The sequence below is a fragment of the Galeopterus variegatus genome, unplaced genomic scaffold (genome assembly GCF_000696425.1).
Source record: "Galeopterus variegatus unplaced genomic scaffold, G_variegatus-3.0.2 Scaffold9850, whole genome shotgun sequence".
In the NCBI taxonomy this organism is placed as follows: Eukaryota; Metazoa; Chordata; class Mammalia; order Dermoptera; family Cynocephalidae; genus Galeopterus; species Galeopterus variegatus.
In genome coordinates this window covers 45,670-65,948 of record NW_007735961.1, presented here as the reverse complement: position 1 = coordinate 65,948, position 20,279 = coordinate 45,670, and the positions used below count along the sequence as shown (strand labels likewise).

General features: G+C 41.5%; 1 protein-coding gene across 1 annotated transcript in view; it reads right to left on the bottom strand.

Moving 5' to 3' along the window:
* LOC103609605 (ectonucleoside triphosphate diphosphohydrolase 3) overlaps positions 1-20,279 on the bottom strand; it is a gene marked incomplete at its 3' end in the record, with an annotated part of 26,525 nt that overhangs the window by 3,833 nt on the left and 2,413 nt on the right. The window contains exons 3-5 of the mRNA XM_008593905.1: positions 18,454-18,581; positions 8,678-8,795; positions 802-952 (exon numbers count right to left, since the gene is read on the bottom strand). Of these exons, the coding sequence (XP_008592127.1) occupies positions 802-952; positions 8,678-8,795; positions 18,454-18,581 (397 nt within the window). The remainder of the gene's footprint in view (positions 1-801; positions 953-8,677; positions 8,796-18,453; positions 18,582-20,279) is intronic.

Sequence of the window (20,279 nt, the reverse complement as noted above, 5' to 3'; positions counted from 1 at the left end):
GTTAAAGTGGCTCTATTTATTTATATTTTCTTCATGCCCAGACATATATAATTTTACATGACTGAGATCATGGATAAAGTGTCTTTGAAGAAAATGAGTGTTGTCTTCTCTTGAAAAAGCCTTATTTCCAATGCTTGGAGCAGCCTCTACCTTAAATAGACTTAAATTTGATATTTTTTTGGAAGTATTTTTCTTTTATTTCAAGGTCAAGGAAATATTATAATGGAGAGGGAAAAAAAAAAAGAAAGGACAATCAAAAACAATACAACTGGGCTAAAAGTCATGGCTGCAAATTTAGAAGGAACTGATTGATTGAATGAAATGAGATGTTTGTTTCATCACTCCAAAGGCTTTGACTGACATGAGATGTAGATATTGCATTGTTTTAAACCAGACTTCAGTGATGTTTTGTACATGGGCAGAAGTTACATAGCTATGGGTCGCACTTACTACAGAACTTAGCTGCTTGTTCAGAAGTGTCAAAATGCCAGGTGTCAAAAACAACTATTCTAAAGAACCAGAGGATTCTAGTTCCCGTGAGCAGATTTCATGTTATCTCGCTTTTTTCAGAGTTTTCAATAAAATCATCAATGGAGAGGGAATCAATTTTAGAATTGTTTCTTTCTGGGTTTTAAAATAAAGACTAAAATTTTCCCAACATTTAAAACCTAAATTTATGGCAGAATATGGACTTCTTCCCTTCGTGTTTGCTCCCAGAAATAGAGTTACATTCCTGGCAAGGTTCAACACATTCTTGGCTATTTGGGTCAAATGGGCTCCTTTGTGCCATTTCTCCTTTACCTCAGCAGGCGCATCCCAGCCGTGGCTCCCAGGTAGATGCGGGTGGACCCATGGAGGTGGGCTGGAACCTGCCCCTTGACTTTTCCCATACAATCTTCAAAGGCTTTGGGGGCTTCTTGGGGATTATTCCCATAGCTGGAGATCCCAGAGCCTGAAGAGCAAGCAGTTAGTACTTGTCAGCATTTCCAGAAGCCAACAATAATAATACAACTTTTAAATAAAAGACAAACTGGCTTTAAATTTTACTGTTAGGTTGTGGTAGGGAGTTGAAAACAGGTAGATGTGCTAATTCCCAAGGGTCACACTGATCAGTCCTCTCCCAACCTCTGGAAGGAATAAATTACAAAGGTGAAAAAAGTGAGCTTTAAAAACATGTCTTCATTATGGAAATTTCAAATATAAATGGAAGTAGAGAGAATAGTATAACGAACTCTAAGCACCCATCTCCCAGCTTCAACAATGATCAACTCCTACTTCATCTGTTCTCTCTCCACTCTCTTCCCACAAAGTGATTTGCAGACATCGTATCACTTTATTCCCAGTATTTCAGTATGTATCACAAAAGGTAAGAATTCTTTGAAAGAAGCAAAATTAAAGTACCATTATTACACCTACAAAAATTAAAAACAATGCCTTAATATCATCCATTATTTGGTTAGGGTTTGCATTGCCTCCAAATTCATTCTCCTTCTCCCGCTCTGTGCCTCTTTCTCTCCTTCCGCTCCCTCCCTGCCTCTCTCTCTCCACTCCCCTTGTTTGTATAAATCAGGTTCCCAGTAAATTTTATACATTGCAATCTTAAGCCTCTTTTAATCTATTGGTTCCACCCTCCCTTTCTATTTTTCCTTGTAATTATTATTTTTTTAATCTTTGCAATTTCTTTGTCCTGTAGAGTTTCCACAGTGTAGAATTTGCTGATTGTACCCCCACAGTTCAATTAACATCTTACATGGTCCCCTGTATTTTCTATTAATTGCTAATTGAATGTAGAGGCTTGATCAGATTCAGGCTTGAAATTTTTTGGAAAGAATACTTTATAGGGATTAGTGTGTGCTTACAATAGAAGGCACATAGAGTCTGGTTGTCTTTCTTTTTGTGCTTACATCCGTTATTCCATTAGGGGTTGCAACATAACGATATTTATTTATTTGGTCCTTTTTTTTTTTTTTGAGACTGGCCACGCCACGCTCAGCCAGTGAGCGATCTGAACCCACGGCGGGAGCGCTGCTGCGCTCCCAGCGCCGTACTCTCCCGAGTGCGCCACGGGCTCGGCCCAACGATATTTATTAATTATTTTTTTTAATTTTTTTTTTACTTATCACTACACAACTTATGAAAAATAGTGATATTTTAATTCTACCTTTTGTTCTTCATTTATTGCCTTAAAAGAGAAAGACCTCCCCAGCGTTAACTATTGGGTTACTCTATGCTACAGTTTGTAAAGGAAAGGCAGGATAAGTGCTTGATTACTTCCTTTATTTACCAGCTTAAAAAATGTAGGTTGCATCTCCAACATCCCCCTAATTTAACCAATAAGGGATCTTATTTGCTTTTTACATCTGTAGGAAAATATGAATTTAAAAGTATTTGAGTGCTTCAATTTATTGCAGTTATTCTTATCGATGGTCTCACCTTTGGCCAGTGGGTTCCTCCTCAATGTGGTCCCTAAGTCTTTTTGACATGACCCTTAAAGCCTTTGAGAGCTTCTTTGTTTTCTGAAGTGACAGAATATATCAGATGATTTTGTACATTTCCTGCCCCAGATCTGGAATCCACCATTTCTCCAAGGATCCCTGGTTCCTTTTATTAAAAAATAGTATTTAGTGTCCAAAATTTGGAAGCTAGGATATTCACTGAAAGCCTTTTCATAGGACAGACCTAGGACAAACTTTATTTAAGAAAATATACATCATGAATTCTTATTGATACATCCAATTCAAATGCAAAACTAGAAGATTTTACTTAAGCTCTTTGACATTACATCTTTATTTTCTTTTTCCTATGCTAAAAATCATGAGTCCCAACAACTCCAACATAACTCATTTGCCTTACTTCACAATCTACACACAACAGTCTCAGTATAACAATACCAGCACTGCCACCAACTTTGTGATTATTAAAAACAGTTTTACACATTTTTAAAAGTTTTTTTGTCAAATTACCATGTTTAAACATATTAAAATACACTTTTTATATGGCTATGCCAATAACTTGACATAAAATTGGGCTAGTTTGTTTCATTTACTCTTAAATTTTAGGAATCGTCTTTTTTGAAACTCGATTTTGTTTTATAGTTATTGAAATAGTTCTAAAGTCAAATCTTCAAAACTAGATTTATTCAGAGACATCTAGCTTCTGTCTTTGTCTCCTCTCCCTATAGTTTCTTTTTTAAAAAAAGTTTATCTATTGTTTGTTTAATATAAGCAAATACATATATATTTGTATCACCCACCTTTTAGATAAATGGTAGCTTAATATATACACCTTTCTCCAATTTGCTTTTTTGGATTGAATGGATTGAAGACTTTAAAAAAGACCTCAAACTATAGAACTCCAAGAAGTAAACATAGGGGAAACCCTTTACAAAACTCCTAGAAATAAACATAAGGAAATGCTTCCGGATGTAGGACTAGGCAAAGACTTCATGAATAAGACCTCAAAAGCACAAGAAAAAAAAATGTATATATATATATATATGGGATTATATCAAACCATAAAGCTCTGCACAGCAAAGGAAACACTGAACAGAGTGAAAAGAAAACCTACGGAATGGCAGAAAGTATTTGCAAACTATACATCTGACAAGGGGTTTAATATCCAGAATATACCAAGAACTCAAATAACTTAGTAGTAAAAAATATATCATCTGATTAAAAAATGCGCAAAAGAGCTAAATAGACACTTCACAAAAGAAGACATACGAATGGCCAACAGGTACATGAAAAAATGCTCAACATCACTAATCAAATGCAAATCAAAACCACACTGAGATATCATCTCACCCTAGTTAGACTGGCTATTATCAAAAAGACAGAAAATAACAAATGCTGGTGAGGATGTGGAGAAAGGGGAACCTTCCCATACTGTTTGTGGGACTGTAAATTAGCACAGCCATTATGGAAAACAGTATGGAAGTTTCTCAGACTATAGATAGAACTACCATATGAGAAAATTATGTTAAGTGAAATAAGCCAGGCACAGAAAGAGACATACTACATGACCTTATTCATAAGTGAGAATTAAAAATAAATAAATAAAAGAAAGATAAAGAAAGGAAGGAAGGAAGGAAGGAAGGAAGGAAGGAAGGAAGGAAGGAAGGAAGGAAGATCACACTTCCAACCTTCTGAAAGTTCCACCTTCAGAAAGGTGGAACTTTCAGGAGAGAACAGAATTGTGGTTCCTAGAAAGGTGGGAGGAGACAGGCTAATGAGAAATTAGTTAATGGACACAAAAAATGATTATGTTTTATAATGATGAATATGTTAAGTATCTTGATTTGATCATAACATATTGTACACAGGTATTGATATTCAACTCTGTACCCTACAAATATGTATAATCAATTACGTTTCAATTAAAAAGAAAATAGTGTGGTCACTCTGTATCTCCCACCCTGCTTGATTTCTCTTCACAGTTCATCTCCCTGAAATATCATATGCGCATTTATTTTTTTCTGTCTCCTTCATTGGAATGCAAGTTCCATAACACATACCACCAGAGACTTTATATATATTTTATTTCTGAATTTCCAGTGCCAAGAACAGTTCTTGGCAAATAAGCACATAAATATTTATTAAATGAATGGCTGAATCGATCAATCAATGAGATTTTCAAACCAGCATACACTTCTATAGTAAGGGGATTATGTAGTCCAATCTAAGACAGACAAAATACAGTCTGCTAGAGCTGGTCTCTGGATAGGAAGTGGTTAGGAGTAAGATAGAATAGTGAAACCTTCAGGAATGTCACTCGAGGGTCTATTTGCATAAGGTCCCTTAAGCCTCCTAGAGGGAAAAAGGAGATGAGGCTCACAGCCTCATGGGATTCAGGGGTTTACAACCTCAAAAAGAGATCTGAAATTGCTATTTCAATATGGGGAGAGAGGGTTGAACAGATGGCACAAAACTTGCCAAGGGGGGACAGAAACAAAAGACATGTGCCTTAACTTGGGCTCTGACCAACTATTGGCAGAGGACACTTTTCAACACTGTGGTGCCTGGCCCCTGAAGCTATTCTTTGAGGCATTTCAATGGAGGAGATAGCTAAGTTTAGGCTCAAGCGGAGCTTAAAAAATTTTTAATTGCTGGTTTAAAGGAAAAACATCTTGAATGTACCTTGTGGGAGAAGGCAGCAGCAGGCACAAGCACTGCAAAAGAAATGAGAGGCATGTAGGGTACCAGCCCCCTCAAGGGGATGGCTTGACCCCAAGCAGTCAGAGCGAACACCAGCACTAGACCACCAACAAATGCAGTGCCCAGTGAGCTCACGGAAAACAGCAGCAAGTGAGGATTGACACCCACTATAAACCCCCAGATAAAGAAATTCTGAAGGCTTAAGTGTCTGGGATTACTGCTGGGTGAGCAAGCATTCACCACCCCCTTCAGATTGGCCAAGGCAAGGGAGTCCTGGCAAACTTGCAACTGAGAAACCAGAAACCCAAGTTATACTTGGAGAAGCCCCGTGTTCTCAAGGGGACGACACTTGCTGAACTTCAACTCTGTAATTTAAGCTGCAGTGTGTGATCTTCTGGTCATTCAGAGTACTATATGGATCCCTGAGGCTACTGTGATCAAAGAAGGGAAGATCCATTTGTGGATGTGCTGCGGGCTCCATGACCCTGTCCCTCTCTTAATCACATATGGCATCCAGGGTGGGCCAAGAGTCCCTTCCCTTGAGAGACTGCCTGTGACACCTCATAAAAGCTCTACCTCTCCCCATGGACAAAGGGCCATCAGGACTGACTTGGCTGAATTGGTCTCTCAGGTCTAAAGAAAGAGATCTTGTAACCGTGGGACAGAGTAACCGACAGAGGATCCACCAGGAGCTCTGGAGTGTGGTGCCCCATGAATAACAGCTAACATTTATTTAGCACTTACAACAGTCCAGGAATGTGCTGCCTGCTATATATATACTGTTTTATGCCATTTAATCTTTTAATCATTCATATGGAGTAGACTATGAAAAATATTACTATTTTTCTTATTTTAGAGATGAAGGGGTGAAGATTCGGAGAAGATAACTTTCCAGAGCTCACACAGTAGGGATGAGGTGAAGTCTTACCAAGCTACTATCGTACATGACTCTCTCTTTCTTGAAGTGGATGGTCTCTCTTTTCAATAGGATCATTCTGCTGCCCTGTTTCACACTTGGAGAAGAGGAAATGGCTTAGAAGTTAGGAGAACAGAGATGGGACCGCTGGCTGAGGTCAGAGCAAGACTACGGCTGCCTGTGTCTTGTGGATAACAGCACAAGCAATACTCAGAAAACATCCAAACCCCCTTGGTATACACAGAGATGTGCCACACAGATGCCCCTTCAAATAAAGATTTATTGTCCTAACCATAAGTTCCCTCAGGATTTGCCTCAGCTGCAGAGAGCTGCCTTGCTCAAGATCTTGCTCTTCCCACAGTGGTGAACATGCAATGACTGATGGCGACAGAGGTACTATAACCCAGCCATCTCAGGCCATTTCAGCCCAGTGTAGAATAACTCTGATTGGCTGAAGCTTCGTAATGCCTGCATTGAAGTTTGACTTTTCCTCTGTCCAATCCTTCTTCTTCCCCCTTCTTGCTACTGGAGTGGGTCTCTAATAACTCCCTTGCATTCTAAACTCTGTCTCAACATCTGCTTCTAGAGATCTTAACCTGTGACACCCATGCACCAGGGTAGGCAAGCTCCTGGCTGTCCTCCCAGGAACGGGAGAACTCATCTGAACCCAAAGAAGACACTTGGTCTCCCTATGGGAAAGGCTAACACTGCTTCCCAACTTTTTCAGTGCCATGACCTCTAAGAAATCACAATAGTTGAGCAGCTCACTGAGGGAAATGAAGGAGGCTGCTTGGGACAGGGAGGACAGATCTGGAGTCTCTAACCTGCTGTCCTGTGGACTGAGGGTATACCAGTAACCCATTCAGGACACATTGGTTGGGAAGCTCCAGGCTAAAGATCACAGTGCTCTAAAAGCAAAAGAGGGTAGTTTTTAAAAAGTTGCGCATATATACATACTCACTAACTGGACTTGATTATGCAGACTAAAGACAATTGTAAGAGGCAAAATTATAAAACTTTTGTTAGAAGAATATCTTAATGAACTCAGGATAGGGGAGGACTTTTTAAATAAAATATACAAAAGAAGAAACCACAAAGGAGATTGATAGTTATACCTACATAAAAACTAAGAACTTCCATTCATCAAAAGATATCATGAAGAAACTAAAAAGACAAACTACAAACTGTGAAAAGATATTAGCAACAACAAAATAATATTATTAGCAAAGCATTCACATTCAGAATATATATAAAGAATTCCACCAAATGAGTAAGAAAAAGTCAAGCAATTTAGTAGACAAATGAGCAAAAGACATGAACACACATTTCACAAAAAATAGGAATGGCCATAAATATATGGAAAGATACTCAATCTTAGCAACCAGGAAAATACAAATGTCCATTATCAGGGAAAAATGAATGAGTAACAGCTACTCATATCCACGTAGATACAACTTGAAAACCCAGTGCTAGTGAACAAAGCAAATTACAGAAAGACATATGTTTGATTTCATTTACATAAATACATGTTTGATTCCATTAACAAAAACAGGAAAAACAGAATATATAAGACAAAACTACAAAGAAGAACAAGGAAACAGCTGACTTAAAATTCAGGACATGTTGTGGGGGAGGCAGGGAGTTGCATGGAGGGTCATTAAAGATGCTGATAATACTCTGTTTCAGGGTTGGCAGCCCATGAGCCAAACCCATTTCATCACCTTTTTTGTACAGCCTGTGAGCTAAGAGAGTTTTTGCATATTTTTAATGGTAGGGAAAAAAATAAAAGAAGAATAGTATTTTGTGACATGTGGGAATTATATGAAATTCAAAATTTCAGTGTCTATAAATGAAGCTCTGCTATAACAGAGCCATGCCCATTTGTTTATGTATTGTCCATCTTCCTCCACCTACCCCCAATATGTACGGCCATCCTTTCCCCCTGTTGGAAGATAATTTTCCATGTGTCTCTTATGTTTCCACATGTCTTATAAGCAGAGGTGCTGATTGCCTTTGTTCTGTTTTTCAAGGATATTTGCACAGCAAGTAGTCTTGGAAGACAGAGATAGTGTTTCTAGAGCAAAGAGCAGGCATGCTCACTGCCCATTACAAATGTTTCAGGTTCCCCAACCTCAGGGTTCCTCTTCTGTAACACAGCCCACTGTGTGTACATGTACTATCTGGCCCTCCTTACATTATCCTGTGCAATTTGGGAGTCAGAGAATCAGCCCAAGAAAATGCTAATACTCTGGCTACTGCTATTACTATGAGTAACAAACTGTCCTTTGTTTCTGATCCAGGAGTCTTGTGTCTTCTATCAAGATCTGTGAAAGTATGACAGAGTAAAATCTCAGACCATTCAAAGTTCTTGACACCACATCCCATGTTTAAAGATGAGAAAACTGAGGCCCAGAGAAGGGAAATGACTGAACCAAAGTCACTCCACTGACAAGTAGCAGTACTAGCACAGATCTCACATTTTCATGACTACCCATCCAGTGCTCATTCCCTGCCTCAGGCAGCTTCTCAGGATCTCTCCAGGCCTCTGAAGGATTTCAGACACTATCTTGCTTTTGTTTGGGTCTTCCAGACACACTTTGGTCCTTACCTTTCACGCTACATTTGAAGGTCTGACTGACCACTCCGGTATTGTTCTCCTTTTCTGCAGGCCACTGATACACGTAGACTGTGGTCCTGGAAGACCCGGCATCCAGCACGATTCCATACTTAATAAAAAAGCGAAGGGAAAGTCAGAAATGGGATTCTCCTTTTCTGCAGGCCACTGATACACGTAGACTGTGGTCCTGGAAGACCCGGCATCCAGTACGATTCCATACTTAATAAAAAAGCGAAGGGAAAGTCAGAAATGGGATGGGCCTCTCTGAGGAACCCTCACCACGGAGAACCCCAAATACCTTAATCCACACTGCTTCACTTAGGTAGGGCTGACCAAAAAGAGAAGATTATTTTCTCTGAACCAATTTGGCCCCTTGAACTGCGGGGGAAAGGGATAAGGTGAGACAGGTCATATTCTAGGACATGGTTCTCAATCTTGGCCACACACCAGAATCACCAGGGAAGCTTTTAAAACTCCCAATGCCAAGGCTGCATCCCAGGTCAATTAAATCAGAATCTCTAAGGGTGGACCCAGGCATCAACAGGTTTTAAACTTCCCCAGGTGATTTCAGTGCAGCCAAAGTTGAGAACTGTACTCCAAGGATCTTGCATACTAAGACAGGTCCTCTGAGTCCCCCCCCATCCAGACCCATGAGGTGAGGGACAGAAACCACCTGGGTCTCAGAAGGGAAAGGATGCTTAGTCACTCGGATGCCGTCCAGTTTTCAAACTTCCAGCTGATCAGCCTGGAAATGAACAATCAAGGAGAAACTACAGGAAGAACTTGTAAGAAGTTTTCACAAGGGACAGCCATGTAAAGGCCTATAACAGCCCTCAGAGTTAAAGTATTCATAATTAAGAGGAAAAAACAAACTAAAAAATAATATTAACATATTGCTCCCACTTTGGTAATATGCATGTGTGCAGACAGGCAGGTGTTGGTGGGCAGTGCTGGGGTGCACTCTCCCTCTCTCCTCCCTTCTTCCCACACTCTTACTAGTCTCTGGTAACTACTATTCTACTCTCCACTTCTATGAGACCAACTTTTTTAGCTTCCACACATGAGCTGTACACAGGACACTAGGCTGGGAGTCCTGGACTGTCTTGCTCAGCTTGAGACAGACACCAAGGAGTTTCATTCACCTGAAGGTATGGCCCAGCCCAGACCCTGGACCAAACCTGACCAGAAACGAACATGTATCAGCAGCCTATGGAGATCAGAATTAATGATGCTGACTTAAGCTCAGTGTCTGATTGTGCCTAGAGTCATCCCAGGGCAGGCAGAAGCCTTCAGGATGGCACCCTTCCCCCATTCCACCAGCGCTGGATTAGCCTAGGTTGTCCCATGGAAGAAGATGAAGTTGGATCTGCAGGCAGGTCAACCTGGATGAGTTCTTGATTTCACCATGATGGTAAGATGCCTAACCTCTCTAGGTTCCCTCATCTTTAGATAACTTACTATAAGAAGTAAATAGGAGGCCATATGTCTGATGCTTAGTGGCTGCTCAGTAAATACAGGCCATTATTATATATAGAAAAGCCAGTCAAGCAAAATAAACAAAAAGAGGAAAGAAAAGCAAATACTCCTGAAATCCAACTATTGTTTTCACCTTTGTTACGTATCTTTTCTAATGGTCTTCTGTACATACAGCTATATATATACACATATGTGTTTAGATGTATGTTTTTAAATTAACACAGGATCATACCAAACATAATTATTTTGCAATGCTCTTTTTTGGTGTGCTTACAATTTTCTTTCTTTCTTTTTATTGTGATAAAACATATACAACATACGAATTGCCATTATAAGTGTTTTTAAATACAGAATTGGGTGGAATTAATTACATTCACAATGCTGTGCAACCACTACCTCTGTCTATGTCCAAAACTTTTCCGTCATCCTAAAAATAAACTCTGTACCCATTAAGCAATCACTTCCCATTATTCTTTTCCCCTATTTCTAATAACCTTTAATCTACTTCTGTCTCTGAAATTTTTTTTCTTTTTAATTAATTTTTTTCTTAATTGACCCATGATAATTGTATATATTTATGTAGTATAATATGATATTTGGATACATTTATACTGTGTGCAATGATCACATCAAGATACTTAGCATATCCATCACCTCAAAAGTTTGTCACCTCTTTGTGCTGGGAATATTCAGCATCCTCTCAACTGGCTACTTGAAGTTATACAGTGATTTGTGTTGACTGTAGTCTCCGTATATTGCTGTAGAACACTAGATCTTATTCTTCCTATCATTCTACAATTTTATATCCACTGACCACCCTCTCCCTCTCCCTTCCGCCCTTCTCTCCCCACCCTCGCCAGTCTCTAGTAACCACTATTCTACTCTCCACTTCTACGAGACCAACTTTTTTAGCTTCCACATATGAGTGAGAACAGGTGGTATTTCTCTCTCTGTGCCTGGATTATTTCACTTCACATCATTTTCTCCAATGCAATGCTCTTTCCTTAATAGTATATCATCAACATCTCTTCCTGCCAGTAAAAATAAACTGATATCACCCTTTTCAGTACATTCATCACATCCACTGTGATACACAGAATAATTTATTTAACCAATTCCCTGATTCCAGCCATTTAGGAGGTTTCCAACATTCTGATGTTACAAATGCTTGCTTCATTTGAAATGAGATCAAATTTTAAGAAGTTGTTCTAGTTCCTGAATTATAGCTTCTCTATTACGCTGAAATAGAACATCCTGTGTACATTTATGTGATATTATGAAATATATATTTGGTCTTTGTCCCAGTTTCCTTCTAACTCCTAAAATCCTTGGAATCTTCAAAGTGATAAGTGTCTTTTGGTATGCTAATGAGTTGACAGGTGGCTGGCAGCCCCTAAGCAGCTTCAGGATGGGGGCTGGTCACAAGAAAGACCAAGGCAGGGTAAGAGGGTTGGGACTTTCACTTCTAGCTTCCAACATCTGGGGAGGGGAGAAGGGATAAGGTTAGGTTGGTCACTAATGGCCAATGATTTAATCAACCATGCATACATAATGAAGCCTCTATAAAAGCACAAAAGAAAGTGTTTGGCGAGCTTCTGGATAGCTGAACACATGGAAATTCCTGGAGGATGGCATGCCCAGGGAAGGCATGGAAGCTCCACGACCTCTTCCTCCATACCTCGCCCTGTGCATCTCTTCTTTTGTGTCCTTTGTAAAATCTTTCATAATAAACTGGTAATTGTAAGTAAGTGTTACCCCAAGTTCTGTGAGCTGTACTAGCAAATTAATCAAATCCAAGTAAGGGTGTCTTGGAATTGGCGATTTATAGCTGGTTGGTCAGAAGCGCAGATAAAATAATACAGGGCTTGCAATCGGAATCTGAAGTAGGGGACAGTCTTGTGGGACTGAGCCCTCTATCTGTGGGATCTGATGCTATCTCCAGGGAGATAGTGTCCGAATTGAACTAGAGGGCACCCAGCTGGTGTCTGCTGCAGAACTGATTGCTTGCTTGGTGTATGGGGAAAAACTCCCACACATCTGGTGTCAGAAGCATGCTGTGAGAGTATACTAGGAGAAACTGAGTTTGTTTTTTTCTTCTAAATTGGTATTCAAACCTGGACAGCCTCTTAATCTTAGCCTTTCAGTCTGATGAATGTTGATCGGGATCCTGATATAACATCTCCCATGGGGAACAAGGGTGGCATTGTTCAGTGTGTGCTAGGCAGAGACTCACGGTGAGATTAAAGTGCAGGTTGAAACTAAAAGCAACAAGGAAGGGGTCTGGGCCTCCATATTATCGGTTGGCTTTCTTTCCTCCCTCCTGCTGCCACCTGATCACCACCATTCCTTATTATCCTCTTGCTCTCCAAGGGGTAAACCAGGGCAGACCACAAGGCAATAGAAATGCAGGCTGATGAGCAAGACTCAATGAGGATTAGAAGGGAAGGATTTCAACACAGCCTGGCCACATGGCTGTGCCTTCGAGAGTAAGGCTGAGCACAGGCATGTGAACTAAAGCGGTCTATAATCTTGGATCCAACATGGGAAACTTATGTGGCTTGAGCAGGTCACTGCAGAAAAGCCCAGACCTGAAACCTGAAGACATGAAGGACCCATCTTCAACAGTGACATAATGTGGGTGCAAGGGGCAATGGCAATGGGGTGTTGATCATTGGACTGAAAAGCTCCAAGGTTCTGGGATGGTTGTGATTGGGGGTGGGTAGGCGAAGCCTCAAGAGGAAGATTTTGGACTTAATGATAATAAAGCAGGGGGACTCAAGTGAAAAATAAAAGGGACGGCATCACGTTTACTCTTCAAGCTTTGTGGAGCAGGTCAGACCAGTAGCACAAGGGACTGGTGATATTTTCATCCCTTGACTGAGTTTTAATAGTTCTGCTCTTCAACTCACATAAACCAAGGTCAGGCAAGCCAAGGTTGGATATAACAGCCAAATCTCACGACCTTTCGTGAGGGTCTTGTGTAACATTCCGGGACCCTGCAGACAGGCTGCCAAGGAGCTGTCCCCTCAGAACCAACTGTCAGCTGCACACAAAGGCAACACAGGGCTCCCGGTGTACAAACGTGAGCATGACAAACAGTTTAAAAACCCCTCCTATTCATTCAACTTTATTGCTACAACACTCTTCCCCACCCCCAGCACACACTGCAAAACAAAAGGAGAGGTCTCGCAATAGTCTGAGAAAAGCCACAGGAAAGCTCTCTTCCAAGGCTGTCATTCTGCTCCTGGTTCAACTGGCCCAGAACATCTGTCTTTTCTCACACTTAATCCTCCACCCCCAGCACACACTGCAAAACAAAAGGAGAGGTCTCGCAATAGTCTGAGAAAAGCCACGGGAAAGCTCTCTTCCAAGGCTGTCATTCTGCTCCTGGTTCAACTGGCCCAGAACATCTGTCTTTTCTCACACTTAATCCGCAGAGTTAGTTAGGCAGAATGGACCTTTGGAACCAATCTTCTTATGTTATACAACTTCCTGGCTCTTGTAACTGTGGCTAGAATCTGATAGCAAGGATCTGAAAAGATTTAAAATCCCCTCTTTGAATTCTATTCTATCTTTACTATTTTCTTTTTTAAAATATATTTAAAAATATTTTAATTGACACATAATAATTGTACATATTTATGGGGTTCGCTGTAATATTTTGATACATATATACAGTGTGTAATGATCATATTAGGGTAATTAGCATATACATCACCTCAGACATTTATCATTTCTTTGTGGTGCGGACATTCAAAATCCTCTCTTCTGTATAAACATGAGAAGCTATTTGCCATTCTGTTGGAGGGAGCAGGACTGAAGCCATGCTGGGACCTAAAACCATATGGGCTGCAGGCAAATTTTTAAAAGACACAATTTTTTTCTCAGAATGCATTTCTCTGAGTTCCCTCTTTTCCCATGGTTATTTGATATTTTGAACGTTGGTTATGGGGCAAGATGACATTATTTACATGAATGTAAAGTTGTTTTCCAGTCAGTCTGAAGCTGCGGACTTGCATGTACTAACCAGACACTGACATAAGGATGGGAGCAGAGACCAGGCAGAGTCTTGGTGAGACTTTGTGGTGAGACTTTGTACTGAGATCTTGCATGAAGCCCTCACTGCTCACGTCCCCCTCCCTCCTGCTTTTTATTTCCCAAATTCCATTTTCTCACTCCCCTCTTTAAAAACCCCTCAGTAAATCTGAGTCTTTGAGATGGCTTTAGCCTGGCCATTCTCCTTCTGGCTTACTGGAGAGGAGGGTTAGCCTAATATCTCCCCTTAGGTCACCAATATTCCTGAATAAAAGCTGACTTCCATTTTTACCAACATTTGACTTTGTTGTTTTTTGTCTGGGGGCAGGCAGCCGGACCTGTGAGTTTGGTATCAATTTTGGGGAGCCTCAGCTGGGAGCTAAGTATGCCCTGTGACACTTCCTTCTCCTGTTTTCTCATAAGACCTTACTACTGTGGTGGACAACCATCCACCTCCCACCTGCCTGGAGGCTCTCTCTAGTGGCCCAAGCCTACCTGAGCACACAATATGACAGAAACTAGAGAGTTAATGTCCCCCAGGGAGCAGCCTCTCAACCCGTGACTGATGGAAGTTGGTTATAATCATGCCCTTGAGTGAAACAACTGAGGGGAATGTGTCTCTGCACCCCTTGATATGGGATAACTCTGAGGTGAATTCTACACTGTTTCCCAGAGATCCCCAGCAGCACTGAGCCCCAGGTGTCCACAGTGCTAACACTTTGGATAACAGCTCCTTCTTGTCTGCCTTACCTCCTGTCTCACTTCCCCATTCTCCTACCCATGCTTCCTGTGATCACACCCACATGATCTACTTGCACTCACATCCTTGACTAGGGGAACTCAACCTAAGACAGCAGCATTAAACATGTGAGGTCCTGCGTTCCGGTCAAGATGGCAGAATAGATGGTCCCCAGCACCACTCTCTCCTACAAATCAACCAATTTACAACTACAAAAATGTAACATCAGCCAAGCTGGGGCTGCTGGAGCTCAGGGGAAGAAGAGGAGAGACCTATGGAGTTCATGAAGGTGGGAGAAACCATTATGAGAGAAAGAAAAAACTTCTCAGAGCATTTCGGGCCACAGCCACTTTAAGGCTGGAACTGCTGAGTGCATGGAGCAGGAGCCAGCAGGAAATGCAGCTCTGCCCTTTGGATGGAGTTGCTTGGAGGCAGCAGGGGAGAAGAGGGCGTTGGTGGCCCCAGGACAGCAAGACCACTAATGGGGCTCCCGTGGACCCACGCCTGAGCAAGGAGCCAGAACAACTGAAAAAGGGGAGCCATTCAGAGGCCGGTGAGTCAGTGCAAGGGACCAGTGCAGGGCCCGTCCCATGGGAAGTGTTTGGAGCATGGGCGGTGGGGGAGATGGGCCCACAGGGAGAACACTGGAGTACAGCAAGGACAGCCAATTGGCTCCCCAATCAGTGCAGGACCATTCAGAGGAGACTGGTCAGGAATGCAGAATTGCATGGGGTGCAGTTTGATGAAAAAACTCAGGCCCAGATCAGAGTTTCTGCACAACCCAGGTGCACTGGGCCTCTGGAGAGCCGGAAGTACCTATAAAGTCAACTTTAAACCCTGAGCTGCACAAAAAGCCTTCCCTAGGAAATCAGCAGCAAAGTGGCAATTTAGCTCAACCACATAGCTCAAGTACTGGTTCCCACAGGAAGTTCACCCATTTTAGAAGTAAGCAAAGGAGATGGCTCAGTTGATTAGGCTCAGCCATGTAACACCAAGGTCATGGGTTCAGATCCCCCTACTGGCCAGCCACCAAAAAAAAAGAAGAACTAAGCAAAGGACAAAAAATTAGTTCTGGCCCAGGCACACCACCAGAACCTTGGGATCCACCAGGGGACCTGAGGCATGGAGCTGGAAACTGGACCACACTCCCACATCCAGGCACACTGCCAGTGCCTTGGGGCCCTGCCCAGGGGCCTGGGGCATCAAGCCAGGGACTAGACCCCCCACCCACAACCAGGCACACTACCAGTGCCAAGAAGCATGCCAAAAACATCACCTCCATGTGGGTGGCCCACCACAGCCACTACAGTAACCACAGCTGCCACAAAAGTGGCTATATGTCACAGCCACCACACAGATGGTCCACCAGCTGCTGGAGTGCATTGACACAAGGAGAGTCACCAGCAGAGACCAAAGAAAAGAAAAGGACGTCTCTCTCCACAAAGCCCATTCCAGAGTGAGAGAAGAAGCATCTGCTCTATGATAATATTGGGGGACCTGAACACACCTTTCAGCATTGGACAGATCATCTATGCAACAAATCAACAGAGTAACCATTACTCTTTCAGAGGGAGAGAAGAAATCTAGGGTCATCAGTGGTGGGAGTGGGAGGCAGAGGAGGATGGGGAGAGACTGGACAAGGGGCATAAAGAATAAATACAATTTGTAACAATATATATACTAATAATATTGATTTGGTCAACATATATCCACACTGAACCCCCAAAATATGTATAATCAACTATGATTCAATAAGAAAAAACAAAACTGAGCCAATATGAAATAGATAACCTGTGTAGCTCTGTAACTATTAAAGAAATTGAATTTGTTATAAAACAGCTCCCTGTACTCCGACCCCCCCCCCAAAAAAAAATGAAAAAGAAAATAAACATGTGAGGTCCTCTCCTTCCACGGTGCCCTCTATATTGCCCTGGGATCCACTTCTCTCCACTCAGTTTACTCCTCTGGTCTTCCATCTAATTCCTCCAAGTCCCTTCAGTATGAACAGAGGGCATACCTCACACCTCCCAGAACGAGTGGAGGCCATCAGCTCGCAACTGCCTTAACCAGCCCATCCCCAACATTTGTGGGGACAGAAGCAAAATTTTATAAATGGAGGCTCTGCCTTGTCTCCTCACCTCCAAACCTGTTCTCTTCCCACCCCTGGAAAATTCAGAGTAAAGAGCCTCATGCGCCTGTGTGTGGACAGCTCAGACCCCACCTCCTGTACTCAGTATGTCAAATACATACTATATTTTAAACACAGTACTTTATAGAAGAAAGCAATGCTGGGAGCTTGGGAAAACACCTTCTCTAGGTCTCAGCAAATGTCTTTGGACAACCAGATAATTAGTTTTCCTCTTATTCATGAAGGCTGAGATTCTTAAGTAAAATATCCTATCAAGGAACCAAATGCCATTATCTAAAGGAGATTATACTCTAATCCTTTAGAAAAGTAGCCTCAGAATGTTAGATCAAACCCACCCACAGAGCCCAAGGCAGTATTAGTTTCTTTTCTTGCAAAAACTTCTGCATATTTCAAATATAGCTTTTGAACAATTACTAATAGCAGGAAGATTTGGAAAGGACTTGTGAGGTCAAGTGTAACTGCTAAATGAGATTCAAATCACAGGGCTGAATTACCTGGACCCTATGGTCCTCCAGCTGAGAAGGGTTTGTACATTTTTAATGAATCAAAAAACAAAGAATAACACACAACAGACTATAAGTGGCCTCAAAGCCTAAAACATATACTTTTTGGCCCTTTACAGAAAAAGTTTGCTGACCCATAGCCAAAATGATTGAAGGATCCACTGATTCTTGTCACCTTTCACTTCACAGCCCCTCGTGGGATCACCTCTCATCTCCAAGGGCATCCTCAAAGCCACTGGAGTGAAATATTATAATTCTCAGCTCACCAGAAATGATCTAAGAGGCCACTGGGAATGAACTTATCAAGTGCTGAGAGAGGCCTCTGGAACTAAGCACAAAGTTTGGAGTAATTTTTTGGAGAGGAAAGGTTATGGGGATCATGGCACATGTCCTAGACCCTAGAGAGGCAGCACAAATACAGCTCAAGGAGACCTTCTGAAGTCGTTGATGTTTTGTTCACCCAGGCTAGGCCAGAAGAGGATCCTGGTCTCCTGGTCTTCACTCATAATCAGGGTTGTGTGGTCTGGGGGAACGGGCAAGCTGGTAAAAATGGAAACTGCACCAACTGGTAAATCTTTGGTAGCCTTCTGCAATTCCTAGCTATACACTTTAGCTTTGGTTCCTACAGTCAGAAGTCAAAGCGAGACCACATAGTTTTTGGAGAAGGTGTCAATACCCTCAGTCTGTAGCCTCAAACATCATAAACCTAGTGTATCCAGACCTTCTCCCTTGGGTCTTATACCTCCTTCTCCTGCTCCAGCCAGAGGCAGGGGGAAAGGACTTTCTTCCTTTCTAACTCGTGGTTTTAGAACGATTGATGCCATAGCCCATTTCTTTCCTTTGATGCCAATCCCTTCACTCTTACCTTCAGTCCTGGAGAAAGGACCTCTTGCTTGTGGATCTGGATGAGTGTGACAGACACAAGAATCACAACACTCACAAGCAACAACACCAAGGTGATGATGGCTGGAGTACGGTAGAGGGCCTTGAGGCCTAAAATGGAAAGACCCAGAAGACACATGAGGGGAAAGTAGGAACCAGGCACTGGCCTTCTTTGTAGAATCCATGGACCAGGCCCATAATCATGTGCATAAGTCACTTTGTCTGGCTTTATTGAGACCCTGCACTATAAAGGCAGAGCAGCGGTTGGGCTTCAATACCCATATTTCATTCCCCCCAAATTGTGTACTAAAACAGTGTTTGCAGAGAGGGTATGCATGGTCTAGTTTTCTAGTATTTCTCAAATGCATATTACTAGTCATTCCTGAGATGATTTACAATAAAAGTTGTTTTAATGTAGGTTTTAAAAATTTGGGTTTTCTATTAAAGCAGGTGATATAATATTCCATCTAAAAATAATGTTGGGGCTGTCAATTAGCTCACTTGGGAGACCATGGTGCTGATAACAGCAAGGTCAGGGGTTCAGATCGCCATAGCAGCCAGCCACCAAACAACAATAACAATAATAATGATAATATAATCTCAGTTAAGTAAAAAGAAATTAGTACTATACTAAAATGATTCCGTTTATGTGAAGGTCTAAAACAGGCAGGTAACAGAAATCACAACAGCGACTGCCTGGTGGTTTGGTGCAGGGATTCAGTGGAAATGTACATGTGGGCACTTTCTGGGGTATTGGAAATGATTTATATCTTAATAGGATTGTGGGATATAAGGGTGTGTACATTTGTCAAAACTCATCAAACCTTTCAAAGTCCTTTAGGGAAAAGTTGAAAATCAAAGTAAACCAGCTTCTTAGGTACAATTACCCTTAAAAAAAATATACCTGATCTAGGGGAACAACTTAAGATCTACCTATTTAACTTTATATAAATTATATCTAGCTTTTAAAAAGATAAAAAAACATTCAGTTAAAAAACTGACTAAATGATAGTCTTAGTAGAACTATTAGGGCATAAATATAAATGGCACCCAAATGGCTAAAATACGGTAAACATTGGCATAATAGAAAGATCACTGGATTCAGAGAATCCCATAAGCTTCTCACCAATTGGTTATTTAAATGTAAATTAATTCGAATTAAATAAAATTAAAAACTCAGTTTCACAGTCTCACTAGCCACATTTCAAGTGTTCAATAACCACATATGGGGTAGTGGCCACCATATTGGACAGTGCAACTACAGAACATTTCCATCATTGCAGAAAGTTCTACTGAATAGCAACTAGGTAGATCCTGCCCTATTCCAGAACATTTACTGTTGTTTTATCCCTTCATTATTTTTAGGAGACATTCTCATGGAAGTAAAAAGGTGCATGTATGCCATCATGATAGGATTAGATTCAGCCCCAATATCCATTCACATCACAACACTGACTACTTGGGGTGAGCAGTCATACAGTGGGTCTCAGTGGCTCAAAATAGCCAAATCTATCTGCCCCATCTGATTCCCCTGCAATATAGAGATAGTCACAGACACTTCCTGATGTCAAAAGTAGTCACAATACCTTCATTCTCCTACCTTGACATTGGGAGTGTAAACTGGTACAGCATCACTAAAAGGCAATTTGTCAATGTTTATCAAAATTTTAAATGAGCATACCATCTGATTTGCAATCTCACTTTTTGTCCCACAGAACTAGACCCATGTGTGTAAAATAACTTATGCACATGGTTATTTGTAATGCAGAATCATTTGTAATAGCAACTGGGGTAGGAGGGTAAACAGCC